The sequence below is a fragment of the Exophiala mesophila genome (assembly GCF_000836275.1).
Source record: "Exophiala mesophila strain CBS 40295 unplaced genomic scaffold supercont1.2, whole genome shotgun sequence".
NCBI classification, from domain to species: Eukaryota; Fungi; Ascomycota; class Eurotiomycetes; order Chaetothyriales; family Herpotrichiellaceae; genus Exophiala; species Exophiala mesophila.
Window position 1 is genome coordinate 5029641 of NW_015622505.1, and position 12957 is coordinate 5042597.

Here is a 12957-nt window from a genome sequence, read left to right on the forward strand (position 1 = left end):
ATTGCTCTTGTAAACTCGTGCTTGCGCTCCTAAAGCGGTCGGTGTTTCTCAACTCAATCCTCTGGCAAGTTGAGCGCTTGCGATGGATCCATTAAGCATCACTCTAGGCGTCATTGCCATGATAGAAGCGGTCAGCAAGACTCTCTCCTTCTGCTTGAAATTCCGAGCCACTCTGAGAGACTCGCCCTCTGGCTTGACCCGTATCATCGATGAGACGAGGGGTCTGAGAGACATGTTTGAAGCCCTTCAGCTGGCGCTTGACAATTCTCAGAATCTACAATCTCCGTCAGCAGGTGCTCCGGTTCATGAAAAAACCTGGAGGTCTATCAGCGAAGCAATGACACAGTGTAAAAAGGTGCTAGAAGACTTGAACAATGAGCTTGGGAATGGCTATTCCACTACCACCTCCGCAGTGGTCACACCGAACAACCGACTTACCGCAGCAGTGCGCTGGCATTTGAAAGAACCTTTCGTGAAGACTTTCTTGGAGCAGCTTGAGAGACTCAAGTCGCGTCTAAATGTAGGGCTATCGGTGTTCCAGTCGTAAGTGATTCTGTATGATCAGTGTGTGAATATTCCTCGGATTGATGGCTGTTAGTTCGCTTCTTCTTGACATCCGAACGACGAACATTTCGTTGCACGCCAAAGTCGAAGCGGCACATTCTCGTTTTGATGAGAAGCTAGATTCCATTGCCTCTCAGACCTCAGGTTGGTTTTGCTTCGTGAAACCTCAACACAGCTCTAAACACTGATGACGGTACCCTAACGCTGTCTACTTAGCACAAGACGAAATCCTCACATGGCTGTCCGGTCTGAAGTACAGCACCAGCCACAATGACAACCTGGAGCATCATCAAAATGGTACCAGCTGCTGGATAACAACGTCGGACGAATTTGACCAGTGGCACCGTGGTGATGCAAGCCTGTTATGGATGAGCGGACCGCGTTAGTAGACGTGTTTAACAAGGGGATTTTGATATGCTAACGTCCAACGCAGCCGGAACGGGGAAAACGCAATTGTTCTCTCAACTGGTCGAACATATTCTCGCCAACTCAAACACTGAATCACAGCGCCGTGTTGTAACATATGCATACTGCGACTTTCGGAAGCCCGAATCACTTGAGCCATCCCAGCTCCTGGGTAGCATTGTTGCTCAATGCTGTTCGCAACTCGATCTCATACCTGAAGGTGTCAGATCTGCATATATGACGTCGAAATCGGCAGGTCACCATGCGGGGCCACAACTTCCCTTGCTCCGGGACGCTATAGTAGAGATGCTTGAGGCCTACAAAGTCTATATTTTGATAGACGGAGTTGATGAGATGCCACGGGTGAAGAAACTCGGTGACTTCCTTCACGAGATCGTGAGGAAGGATGTGCATCTCAACGCCAAAATCTTAGTCACTGGGCGCAGAATCGAGAGCTTGGAAGAGAGCTTTATTGATGACTTGCAGATACGCCTAACCGACCACACAAAGGAGATTCGGGACGACATTGAGTCGTACATCAACGGCAGATTTGAATCTGATTCGGATTTCCAGCGATTACCCCTTGAGATCAAGGAACACATCCTTCGGCGGCTGAATCCAGAATCCAACTCGATGTAAGCGATATCTTTTGTGGCTGGAAAAGGCGAGATCCGCGCTGACATGACCTGGATCAGGTTTCTCTGGGTTCAATGCCAACTCGATTCTATCGCTCCATTGAAGTCGGTCAAAGCGATCCGAAAAGCTCTCGAGGAGCTCCCTTCGGGTCTTGGAGAGACGTATGGCCGAATCCTCGCATCAGTACCTCGTTATATGGAGCCAACGATGAAAAGCACTCTGGAATGGCTCTGCTTTTCTTTCATACCAGTCTCTCTAGATGAACTGCATGAGGCACTTGCGATTGATCTGGACAGTGACCATATCGACCACGAAGATCGATTGTGCAGCCCCAAAGATATTTTCACGCTGGGGAATTCCCTCTTCGAATTGTCGTCCGCTGGACACGTTAATCTCGCCCATCTCTCTGTTCGAGACTACTTGCTGTCATCGGACCATGCAAATACTGGACGAAGAGACTTCACAAAACTGACACTTTACGACTCGCACCTCTCCTTGACCCTCAAATGTCTCACATACCTTTTGCAGAGGGATCTCGCCACTGGGCCAGCTCCAACGGTGGAAGATTATGTGAAAAGACTTCAGGATCTCCCATTCCTAAAGCACGCAGCAAGTGCCTGGCCTTACCATGCCAATCAAGTCTTGTCTCTTGCGCCCCAAGCCGCGAGAGAAGCAGTGAAATTGGAGCTAGAAGAAATGACGACTTTGATTCTGGAATTCTTCAGTCCTTCGCGGCGGAACAATTTTATGGCTTGGGTTCAATGTCTGAACGCCAGCTACCCTTTCAAATGGGACATTTTCCCTCGCCATGCCACATCCCTGTACTATGCAGCATCCTTTGGGATGGACAAGATCGTGGAACGACTTGTCCAAGACCCTGAATTTCCCGTGGGGGACCTGGATGCTCCGGGATCGCGATACGGCGGCACACCAGTACATGGGGCGGCATATCGACAGCACGCTTCGACAGTTGGCATTCTGCTGAAAGCAGGAGCTAGTGCTGCAAAGGCAGACTTCAACGGTGTAACGCCGTTGCATTCAGCCTCAGCAAACGGCGACCTCGTGGTTATGAAGCTTCTGCTCGATCGCTTGACTCCAGGGGCCGTGATTGCCCAAGACAACGTGGGAGAAACCCCCTACGACTGGGCACTAGGTGCTGGACAACCCAAGGCCGCAATTTACGTCCAGATGAAGTCGACAAGTTCAGTGAGTCTCAAAGGTAGTAGTATTGTGAGGTCTGGACAGACGATAACCAGTTCAGATGGCGAGGTAGGGCGGGAGCCACCGCCACGGTCAACATGCGACGACGCAGAAGCTAGACGGGCGGTTGGTGGGGATGAGGGACGAATCTCCCCACGTCTTGGGCCAATTTCAGAAGGCCAGGATACGAACTATTACTTCCCCGACTTCTACAGCAAGAGATCAGGTCTCGATTCGTCGATCGTTGTGGCAGTAAACCCTGCGCCACCTCGCATTTGAACAAGATAGTAGGTCGAGATTTGGAGAGGTCGAGAGGAACTGTTCCAGTCATATTCTCATGCAGCCCTCTCCGCACTGATCGTCCTGTCTGGAAAGCAACCTTCTAGTCCCAGTGCGAGGCAGATTCCAGGTGATGGTTGTTAGCGCCTGAAGATACGACGTGTGGTCCACTCCACTCCCAGGCAGTATCGCCTTCCGCCCGAATCCTCCATAGGGACTGGTAGGTTCTGTAGACCTAAGTATGTAGAGCACAAGGGTAATCGTTTGCTTCTGGTTAGGCTCTCAAGGCAATTGTCCAACTGCAGGGACGCCTGCGGAAATCAGTTATCCGGTTTTATCACAATCATTCTACTTTCATATAGAAAGGAGTCGGTCGGGGTGGCAAAGAATTACTTGCACCAAGCCTTGCTTGCTTTCTGACTGCGGAGACGTTGAGCAGACCGAGTGAACCTCACCTAGACGCGCAGCTGGATGGGAGAATACGCGTATCAACCGTATCTCGGATGAGATGCTTTTATGCGCCAAGTCCAAACTCGGCTTCTCAGTACGGATATCCACCGTCGGCATTTGGTCCATTTGAAAGATTGACTTTGCCTTCAACACTATGGCTGTAATCCTCTCGAAATATCTCATCTAGACAATACTGGACTACACAAGTAATTGAGTTCGCAATGACGAGACGACCCCTTGTGGATCGAGAGAAGACCACCGCCCATCACCGATCGAGCTCGAAATGTTCTCAGAAGTCTGTGTCAAATTGTGTTAGCCAACAAAACCCATGTTCATTCGTTGTTGATGTTGCTTCGGCTCTAACCTCGGACGCTTGACTCCACCAATGCGCAGCAGAAAATCTGTGCCCAGTGTGGAGTTCTTCTATACGCGTATAATCAAATAACCTTCTCGACAGGGGCGGCCTCGCTTTTCTGGTACCTTTGGCCGAATAATGGGATTCTTTAAAAGCACTCGGAAGAGATTCGCTATAATGACTGCTCTCAATCTGCATCCCTGTTTATAATCCCTATCAATACCGTGCCTTTCCAACGAACTAATAAACACCATGGCTGAAGGAGGAGGCGACTTCGACTTCCAGCTCTATCGCTATGTTCCATCTCTGCCCGCGGGCATTGCAGCATGTGCAGTCTTTGGCGTGCTCACAGCAGCTCACGCCTGGCGCATGGTCAAGGCCAAGACCTGGTTCTGCGTGCCCTTTGTGATCGGAGGCTTGTGTGCGTTGCGCTCCCAAGTCGTTTCTTCATCATCGGCTGACATATCTGTACCAGTTGAATTGATCGGCTATATCGGACGTTGCCTGTCTCACTTCGACAAAGATGCCCTCGGGCCTTTTATCATCCAGTCTCTCCTTATCCTGCTTGGCCCTGCCCTCTTTGCGGCTTCGATATACATGAGCTTGAGTCGCATCATTCGTTCAGTCAACGGCCAATCGTTGTCTGTCATTCCCGAGCGATGGCAAACACGCTTATTTGTCCTAGGCGATGTCTTGTCATTCTTCCTTCAGATGGTTGGTGGCGGCATTCAAGCTGCTGGAACGCTCGACCTACTCCACTTGGGTGAGAAGATCATCACTGTTGGCCTGTTCGTCCAAATCTTCTTCTTTGGCATGTTTACTGTCACCTCACTCATCTTCAACGCCCGCCTGCGGAAACAACCAACCGCCAAAGCACTCGAGGGCAGGACCCCGTGGCAGGGCATGCTGTTCATGCTTTATGCAGTCAGCTTGCTGATTCTCATTCGGAGCATTTTCAGAGTCGTCGAGTACATTCAAGGCAACGCAGGCTATTTGCTCCGCAACGAGATATGGCTCTACATCTTTGACGCCGTCTTGATGGCTCTTGCTATGCTTATCTTCCTTGTTTATCACCCAGCACGTCTATCACACCCTGGAAACGAGGGTTCTGTGCCCCTGCGCTCGTTTGATCGAACTGACAAGGTCTGACCTTGGTTTCGATCTCTGTTCTAGCGTGTATTGGGTGACGATAGACCGTCTCCTGGCTTTTAAGATTTTTTGATTGAGCATATATTTGGCGTTTGATAGACCATCTTCCTTTTCAATAGAATGTTACAATAGGTTGAGCCACCAAACGCCACCCTTGAACTCTTGGGATATCTTCAACTTGTGCCTGGATTCGTCGTCCCACCGCCAAAATCTAGCAACCGCCTAGCAACTTCCATATTTAGCCAAGATTATAGGACTTATTGGATACTCCTTCAACTTGATCCTGGCGATGGCGAACCACTACCAGACTATCGGAGACCTGCAATCAGCTACTGGAGATGCAGCTAGAATCGAGAAAATGCTTGATTGGTTCCACTCGCAGACTTTAGACAACGGCCTTGTCAATGTGCCGAGCCCAATATTTATATCTGCGCGAGGAATCCAGAGTCAGAGGTGCTGCGAGTGCTCTATGAACTGGAAGACAGCTGTTTGAATTGCTCTTCTCATCTGGATTCTTTCAATGAGCGGAGGTCTAATTGATCTGAAGCAGAGCAGAGAACGATATGGTTCGATATTAACTTGTAACGGACTACCAATGTCTACCGTTGTGCTCCATCGACCGAGTTTCTAATATCACGCACCTTGAACTTCAAGCCGCCATGGGGCTTGATGGTAACAAATCCGCCTATTTCAATTTTGCGATCGGGTTCCGCGACCTCGAAATGGAATCTCATCATGAGCACGGCCACGAGACATTTCATCTCCAACCGGGCAAAACTCTGGCCGATACAGGCGCGAGGACCGTGTAAGAATGTCAGGAACGCGTGTGGACTCTCAGCACCTCCATTCGCGGCGTTTGGGCCATGCAGCCATCGTTCGGGCTTGAACTCTGCCGCGTCTGGGCCCCAAATAGCTCGACTTCGGTTGATGGCCCAAGACGATACTGTCAGTCTGGTGCCTTTGGGGATGCATACATGGCCGATGGTAGTTGGGACTGCGGCGTCGCGGGGTGAGTTGGGCGCGGGAGGGTAGAGACGTAATACCTCATTACAGACAGCTGTGAGGAATGGCATTTTGTCGTTGTCAAAAATGGAGGCGCTAATCTCGGAGGGCGACTTGTCGCCTATTTGCGTGTTGCATTCCAGTCGTAGACGATCGGCCACTTGAGGGTGTAACGACAACAACCACATGGCCCAAGTGAGGGCGGAAGCGCCGGTGTCATGGCTAGCGATGTGGTTAGGAGTTTGTGAGCGATGGATCAAGGTATTTTACTCACCCAGCAGTCAGGAAAGTGAGCATTTGGCCCATAAGATAATCCTCGGAAAAATCTCCAGCCTTCATAATGCTGGCGATGATGTCCTTGCTTTGACTTGCAGACTCATCTTCATACATGTGGATCTTCTTCTCTGTCAAGAGAGCGTGGATCTTGTCACGTAACTGGGATTGTGCATTTAGAGTCGCAGCAAAGCCAGAACCCTTGACTCGTTGTATCATCCACTTTGGGAACAAAACCTGGACCAGTAGGGAGAAAGGAGGTGGCTCAGCGACGGACTGATATAGTTTGGCTAAATGTGACTGCTCATCGTTCAGGGTGTTGAACTCCATACCCACCGCGGCGGCTCCTATGATATCAAGACTAACAGAAGAGGCCAGAGCCATCATGTCAAGCTCTCCATCACGATTCTGGCCCAAGCGACGTGCCACGACATCTGCGAGGGCGAGGCCCTTGGCATAAAACAAGGGAGCCTGATCGCGAACCTGACGGCCAGTAAAAGATGGAGCGACAACCCGTCGCATGGCCTTGTGCTTGGCACCTTCAACGTTGACCAAGCCTTCACCGAGGATACGAAGTAGTACTTCCCTAAGGACGGATGGCTTGTGCCAGTCATAACTGTGAGCGTTGAGAACTTCCATGGCAGTGTCAGGGCGGGTGACAAGAACTTCGTGGAAGAGATAGAGTGGACCCCACAAAACGATGATGCCATCATTGGGAGTGTTATTGATCATGTCCTCAAAGATGGTGGTTGGAGGCCTTCCTCCATTGAAGTTTAGATGGCATAGCAGGAACCTTTCGCCTGGAGGAGAAGGTAGTAGACGTAGTGGCGAGGTAAAGAATGGCACACTGATTCGTAGAGCAATGTAAGACCACACCACTGCATGGATGAAAAGATTCAAGACTGAAGGTGAGTAAGCGAAGTCATGTCTGGATATGTATCGAAGGGCCAGGTATGTTGGCTGAGCGAGCAGAATGCTCAAATGGGTGATGACTCCTCGCCAGTAATGCATGTTAATAGAGTGATGATCTGTGTTAGAGGAATGGGAACCTCATTCTGGACCGTACCAGGGATTATAAAGGAAATCTGGGAACATGTTTGAAAGTACTACTCACATACGAATACGCAACATGTAATAGGCCTTGAGCGCATTGATGTCGTCGAAGTCTTCCGTACGCTGAGAACGGCCCCACCCGCCCCAACGAGACATTTCGGTCTTTTCCTTGGCATTTTGTAAAATCAGACTTCCGATTGGCTGTACATCATATGTCGAATAGTTTTGGAACTTCTTGAGCGGAGAGGCGATTCTTTTATCCGACCGTGCCGACTTAATCTCACACGTGACAGTCCCCACCCTCGCAGGCTGCGTTTCATCATCTGCACGTGGCTTTCTGACCTCCCCGTCTCAATGAGGGTCTGCCTGCGTTTGCGTTTGCGTTCACGTTCAACCATGGTCTGTTCCTGGAGCAGCCAGTGACAAGACCATGTATACTGCTCAACCAACCCGTCCGTCGCCATATGCGCCTACACCCTACAGCTATACTCCTAATACCACCTTGTCTGCGAAGATCAACCTGGATGAAGAGGTCAAACTGTTTGATTCGGCCGCCGAGCGAGATCTCATTGATTCCCTAGCCGAGATCTACAGTATCATCCGCACCATTGATGGCCTGGAGAAGGCCTACATTAAAGATGCATTGCCTGAAAATGAATACTCAGACATGTGCTCCAAACTGCTCAGACAGTACCGGTCCATCTTGAACGACGAAGATGTGTCGCGCGAGTTTGGCGACCTGGACACCTTTAGCAAGAAATGGGACATTGAGTGTCCTCGTGCAAGAGAAAGATTGAAAGTTGGTCTGACGGCCGATGAAGTTCATACACGTCCTGCAGCTGCACCAGGACAGGTTCCCGCAGCCAATAACTCGAGTGGTTTCTCAGGAAGTTTGATCTTGGTGGCCACCGAGAACTTCATTACCTTCCTCGATGCCCTTCGCCTGAACATGGTGTCGAAATCTGCCCTCCATCCTCTACTGTCTGATGTCATCCAATCCGTGAACAAGGTCACCGATCAGGATTTCGAACACCGAGGCAAGATCATCCAGTGGCTCATCACGCTCAATCAGATGAAGACTGCAGAGGAGCTCAGTGACGAACAGGCACATGATTTGGCATTTGACATGGAGCAAGCATACAATGGATTCAAGTCAATAATCCGATGAAGCTGTCAAGTTGGAGTCAGCATATCTCGTTTGACAGATCTTGGCCTCCATTGACTCTGACAAATGGTTGAGATGGATCCTTGAAGGTTTACAAGAGCCATGTTGACTGAAAGATGATGGGCATGGCTAGCATGAAGGTCGGGGACTGGCGTGCAGGAAGGACCATTGGTCTTGATATCCTAGGTCACGTGGTCAACTGGTCTGGTGCTCATGCGTTGTCACTCTGGCTGAAGCCATGAGGGCGGAGGTCGGTGATTGTTTCACATTCAAAACGCATGTGCAACAAGCAAACAATCAAGCCTATCTACCCGATTTCTTTGCTACCATGGCAAGATGGACCGGCCAGCCAAAAATCTAGGAGGGGCGCACTGGCCGTGACAGCGCCAAAAATACCAAGCATCGGGGCTTGAATACCAACCACAGTGACCGAGCGCACGAGCCAACAACAATAATGGGAGTTTAGGTCAAACCCTCACCCACCCAGTACCAGGCAGCCTGGTAGCGAGCCGTGGTCTCATTGAGACCTCGTGTCGAATTCAATATATCGGAGTTGGGACCTGAATCGGTGTGATTAAACGGCACAACACCCCCAGCAACAACCTTCTCCTTCCGCTGTCACCACAACTAATAGATTGTGATGAGGGTATTAGAGAGCTGGGAGTTGTGTGTGTTATTTTCCATGGAACAAGAGGATGGCAACGGTTGGAGCAAGGGAAGAGATGGTCAGTCTACACCGCAGGCTTGATTATGGGTAGTCGCTGGTCTGATCGTTGCTTATACCAGACAAGATCTTACTTGGAGTCTCAGGATCTATGTATTGGGTATAGGAATACGAATAGGCAGTGATTGCTGTGGCGAGTTCGTGCAGTACTTTGTGCAGTACTCAGGTCCTGTCTAGAGTCCAGAAGACCTCATTATGGGGAAACCTACGTCTGATGATCATGTTCAATTCAATGAACTCTCCCTTTCACGTCCCTGCCACCATTTCTAACGCTACCATAGAGTCCTTGGTGGTGGGTGCTGTAATAAGTCGTGCCATGTCATGTTTCACAACCGACTCTCCCCGAGGTCCAAATCTGAATTACCACTGAACGATCCTACCAGTACTACCGATGGGCATATGCATACATGTCTAACACGTTCGACAGCTGCATATTTGGTCTCGATCGTGATACCCTGATTTAGGCAGATGCCGACTCGCCGATGGTATGGTATCCGAGTTCGTGGCACCTGGGAATAATAATCCAAGGTCGATGCGATGTAAGAGTACCCAGATGGATTTTTCATATGGTGGTAATTTTTTCAATCTAGGCTAACTACTTGTCACATGAAAAAGAGTCGACGAGTCATGCATGAATCTGAGTACCCGGATTAGAGTGAACGACCTAGATGCTGGGGTCTGGGTCCTATAGTCTGGGTCCTCCGCGCTCGTGTCATGGCCGATCGTTCATGACCCTCATCCCTCATCCCTCATCGTCTTCTCATCTTCCAACTCATGTACACCCATTTTTCTCACACATGGTGAAAATTATTGAGCAGCGTCTTGCGCCGTTCAGAGATGATCCGTAACCTCCCAAAGTCAATTCCGTAATCCCGTGTCTGCATCGCATGTATACTGATTGTCTGTCCGTGACCCTATCATTTTCATCCATTGGACAATCCCCCCTAAGCTGCCGTAATTTACTGCAGTCCCAAGACACATATACGGTGAAATCCAGACACCGTGTCTCCCCAGGATAACGTGATAGACGCGTACAACGCCTCGCCATGATGACGTGTGGTATAACAAAGAAAAAGTGGTGTAAATAGTGTGCAGGAGTATGCCGGCGAGGTATCAGGATTTATGAGGTTAGATTAGATTTGTGGTGGTGGTGGTGGTGTAGCTCAACTTCGATCGCTACTAACCTGCCTCGCCGAAACACTTCGCCCCACCTGGGCTTGTCGAATACTCGCAACTTCAGATGCATCGTCGGCGGTGACACTCTGGTACATGGACGAGTTGCGACTTAGAGGAGGTCGATTCTCGTTTTCTGGGGGATCGTTGAACGGTGAGCCATCTACCGGACTGACAGGCGTCGAGTCGGCAAATGGGTTTCTGACTGAAGACGCCGGCGTCTCACTTCGCTCTATGTTCCCTACGATGGATCCGTAAGGCGGAGGAGCCGTAGCAGCGGATGCAGATCGAGGAATTGGATCTGCTGCACCTGAGACTGCGTGAACGTTGCGCAGGGGGCTCGGGCTTGCCGGGGTGGCGTGGGAAACGGCGTCTCTGTAGGGAGGAGCGACCTCTTCGATCGAGTGAAGACTGGGTTCGGCGCTGTGAGCCCCATTTCGGGAGTTGTTTTGGCTTCGCAGACTGGGATCTCTGCTTCGAATGCTGTTTGTGCTGGAGAATCGACCACCCATCAGTAGCTCAGCGTCAAAGGAGAAGACGCGCAGGTGCCGCGACCATTTCTTGTTCTTTTTATTTGGTCGTTTTTCTGAAATTACTCCACCTGCTGCTCGTCGATTCCTCCTTCTGATAAAGAAGAATATCAGGGCACAGATGGCGATGGCAGCGACAACAACGGGAACAGCAACAGCGGCCTTGAGACCGGAGGAACAGGAGATTCCACTGCATGATGTGTTTTCGACGATGACGGCACCGTTGGAGGTGTTGCTGGCAGCGTTGCCTGCTGTCCCACTGGCAGCACCAGTCGTGCTCGCGCTGCCATCGGAGGCTGGAGATGTGATGGTGGATAAAGTTGTTGGAACTGAGCCTGTAGCTGAAGTAGCAGATGTGCCTGAGGAGACGCCTGTTCCTGTCGCTGAGGCTGAAGCACCACCAAATCTGTTGTTTGTTATACTAAATTCGCTTTGAAAGGAGGCGATAGCGCCATTCAAGGCTGAGGTGGAAGGGCCATCGGTGGCGGTGATGCCGGTAAAGCCCTCGTCTGAAGGGCCGGGAGCCATTGTGTTGGGAGGATTAAATGAATTGGTAAAGGTAAAGGGAGGCGAGGAGTCCGGGACAGCAGAACGAGCTATAGGTCTGATCCTCGGACGGAGGAACGGGGGGAGAAGTAGAGGATCCAGGGTGGAAGAGACCCCACGAACGGGTCAGCGGTCGACATGTAAAAAAGGAAAGGGTCGGGGGGTGAGAAGACGAGGCCCGACAACAGGACAAGTCTGTAAGCGTCCTGTCGGTGGCCCGACGGAGTAAGGCTAAGCTGGCGGTGGCCGTGTGAGATTCGAGGTAAGTCGCAATTGGGTCGGTGGGAGGACTTGATGGTGCGTGGGAGGATACGAGCAAGAGCAAGGAAGAGTGCCGGAGAGTAGATTGGGAAGGACGGAGGGCCAGAATAAGAATAGCAAGGCGCAGTCGAGTCGAAATGAGGCCTGCAGACGAATCGAGAGTACAGAAGTTGGGCGAAGGAGGAAATGTCGAGACCAAGATGATTAAAAGGCACGTTTCAAGACTTGGTATGTTATGTTTTGAAAGCAATCCCAAGGATTCCAACAGTCACAAAGAGTCAAGAGTCTTGTCTTGATTCAACAGGGATATGCAAGCTGGAGGGAGGATTGGGAATTGGGAATTGAGCGGAGCAAGGTGGAAGGGTTTTGGGGTGGCCCTGGTGGATATTGGTAATGGTGTTGGTGTTGGTTTGGGTTTGAGACTTTTGGCTTGGGCTTGGGCAGGATTCAATACCTGAAGATGCCCCAGAAGAGAACAACGCTCGGCCGTCTGTCAGGCGCTGGAGCCCGTAGTAGAGGGGCACGAAGGGGCCGAGGGGCCTTTCAGAGGTAATGATGGCCTGGTACGGACTAACTATTGCTTAACCAGTGGGTAACTGGGGATGCTAGGGCAGTTGGGCGGTCAGCCTAGAGCCATGGCACCGACACTATGGGCATGTGCAAGCCTAACACTGGAACCTGAAAAGTCTTGGGACATGGCGGTGGAGGAGTCACGGCGTTACGGCGTGACGGGCGTCGATGATGATGGGATTTTCAGACCTGGTCTGTTTGTAAAGTTAGGCATGATCCCTGTTATGTCGATCAATCTGCATGTCTTGATATCAAACCATCGTGACCATCAACCGTCATCGAAGACTGTGTCAGAAGTGTCTACGGTAGCATCCAGGAAGGGGAAAATCATAGTTGTTGATGCGGATTCCCGTGCCACGGAATGATGCATGCAAAGTACTAACTAGGAGGAGGAGTCCTAAAACAACGTCCAGCCACGGGTCCAAGGGTGTGTCCTGATGGCCAGGTTCACGCTTGAAACCAGCCACCTTGAATTCCTGTTACCTACTCACATCTTAGGTCTGCTTAGGTCGTAGGATTATTTTATTCTTATCGACTACTCCGTAGCGGACATCCGTGGCCAAAAGTCTCCGTTCCCCCTGTTTCCTTGCAAACTAGTTGATCGAATCAAGGTTCCGGTCGC

The 12957-nt window shown here is 50.7% G+C and overlaps 3 protein-coding genes across 3 annotated transcripts; 1 reads left to right on the forward strand and 2 right to left on the reverse strand.

Moving 5' to 3' along the window:
• Window positions 1-5526: 5526 nt before the first annotated feature.
• Window positions 5527-7401, reverse strand: PV10_03534 (uncharacterized protein). Its single transcript, XM_016367999.1, has 2 exons — window positions 6315-7401; window positions 5527-6262 (listed from the first exon to the last, which is right to left on the reverse strand). Exons 1-2 carry the CDS (start codon window positions 7322-7324, stop codon window positions 5638-5640), a joined length of 1635 nt encoding a protein of 544 aa, XP_016227517.1. The 5' UTR covers window positions 7325-7401; the 3' UTR covers window positions 5527-5637.
• Window positions 7402-7731: 330 nt separating this feature from the next.
• On the forward strand, window positions 7732-9512 carry PV10_03535 (uncharacterized protein). Its single transcript, XM_016368000.1, has one exon. It carries the CDS (start codon window positions 7797-7799, stop codon window positions 8532-8534), a length of 738 nt encoding a protein of 245 aa, XP_016227518.1. The 5' UTR covers window positions 7732-7796; the 3' UTR covers window positions 8535-9512.
• Window positions 9513-9783: 271 nt separating this feature from the next.
• PV10_03536 (uncharacterized protein) lies at window positions 9784-12201 on the reverse strand. Its single transcript, XM_016368001.1, has one exon. The coding sequence runs from the start codon at window positions 11484-11486 to the stop codon at window positions 10419-10421; it is 1068 nt and encodes a 355-aa protein (XP_016227519.1). The 5' UTR covers window positions 11487-12201; the 3' UTR covers window positions 9784-10418.
• Between the last annotated feature and the right edge of the window lie 756 nt (window positions 12202-12957).

What these genes read in the sequence shown, in the direction of transcription:
- PV10_03534 (XM_016367999.1), bottom strand. Translation starts at nt 7,324, where the DNA reads ATGCATTACTGGCGAGGAGTCATCACCCATTTGAGCATTCTGCTCGCT. An exon ending in CTCACTTTCCTGACTGCTGG is followed by an intron (nt 6,263 to 6,314) that starts GTGAGTAAAATA and finishes CCACATCGCTAG; the next exon opens with CCATGACACCGGCGCTTCCG.
- PV10_03535 (XM_016368000.1), top strand. Translation starts at nt 7,797, where the DNA reads ATGTATACTGCTCAACCAACCCGTCCGTCGCCATATGCGCCTACACCC.
- PV10_03536 (XM_016368001.1), bottom strand. Translation starts at nt 11,486, where the DNA reads ATGGCTCCCGGCCCTTCAGACGAGGGCTTTACCGGCATCACCGCCACC.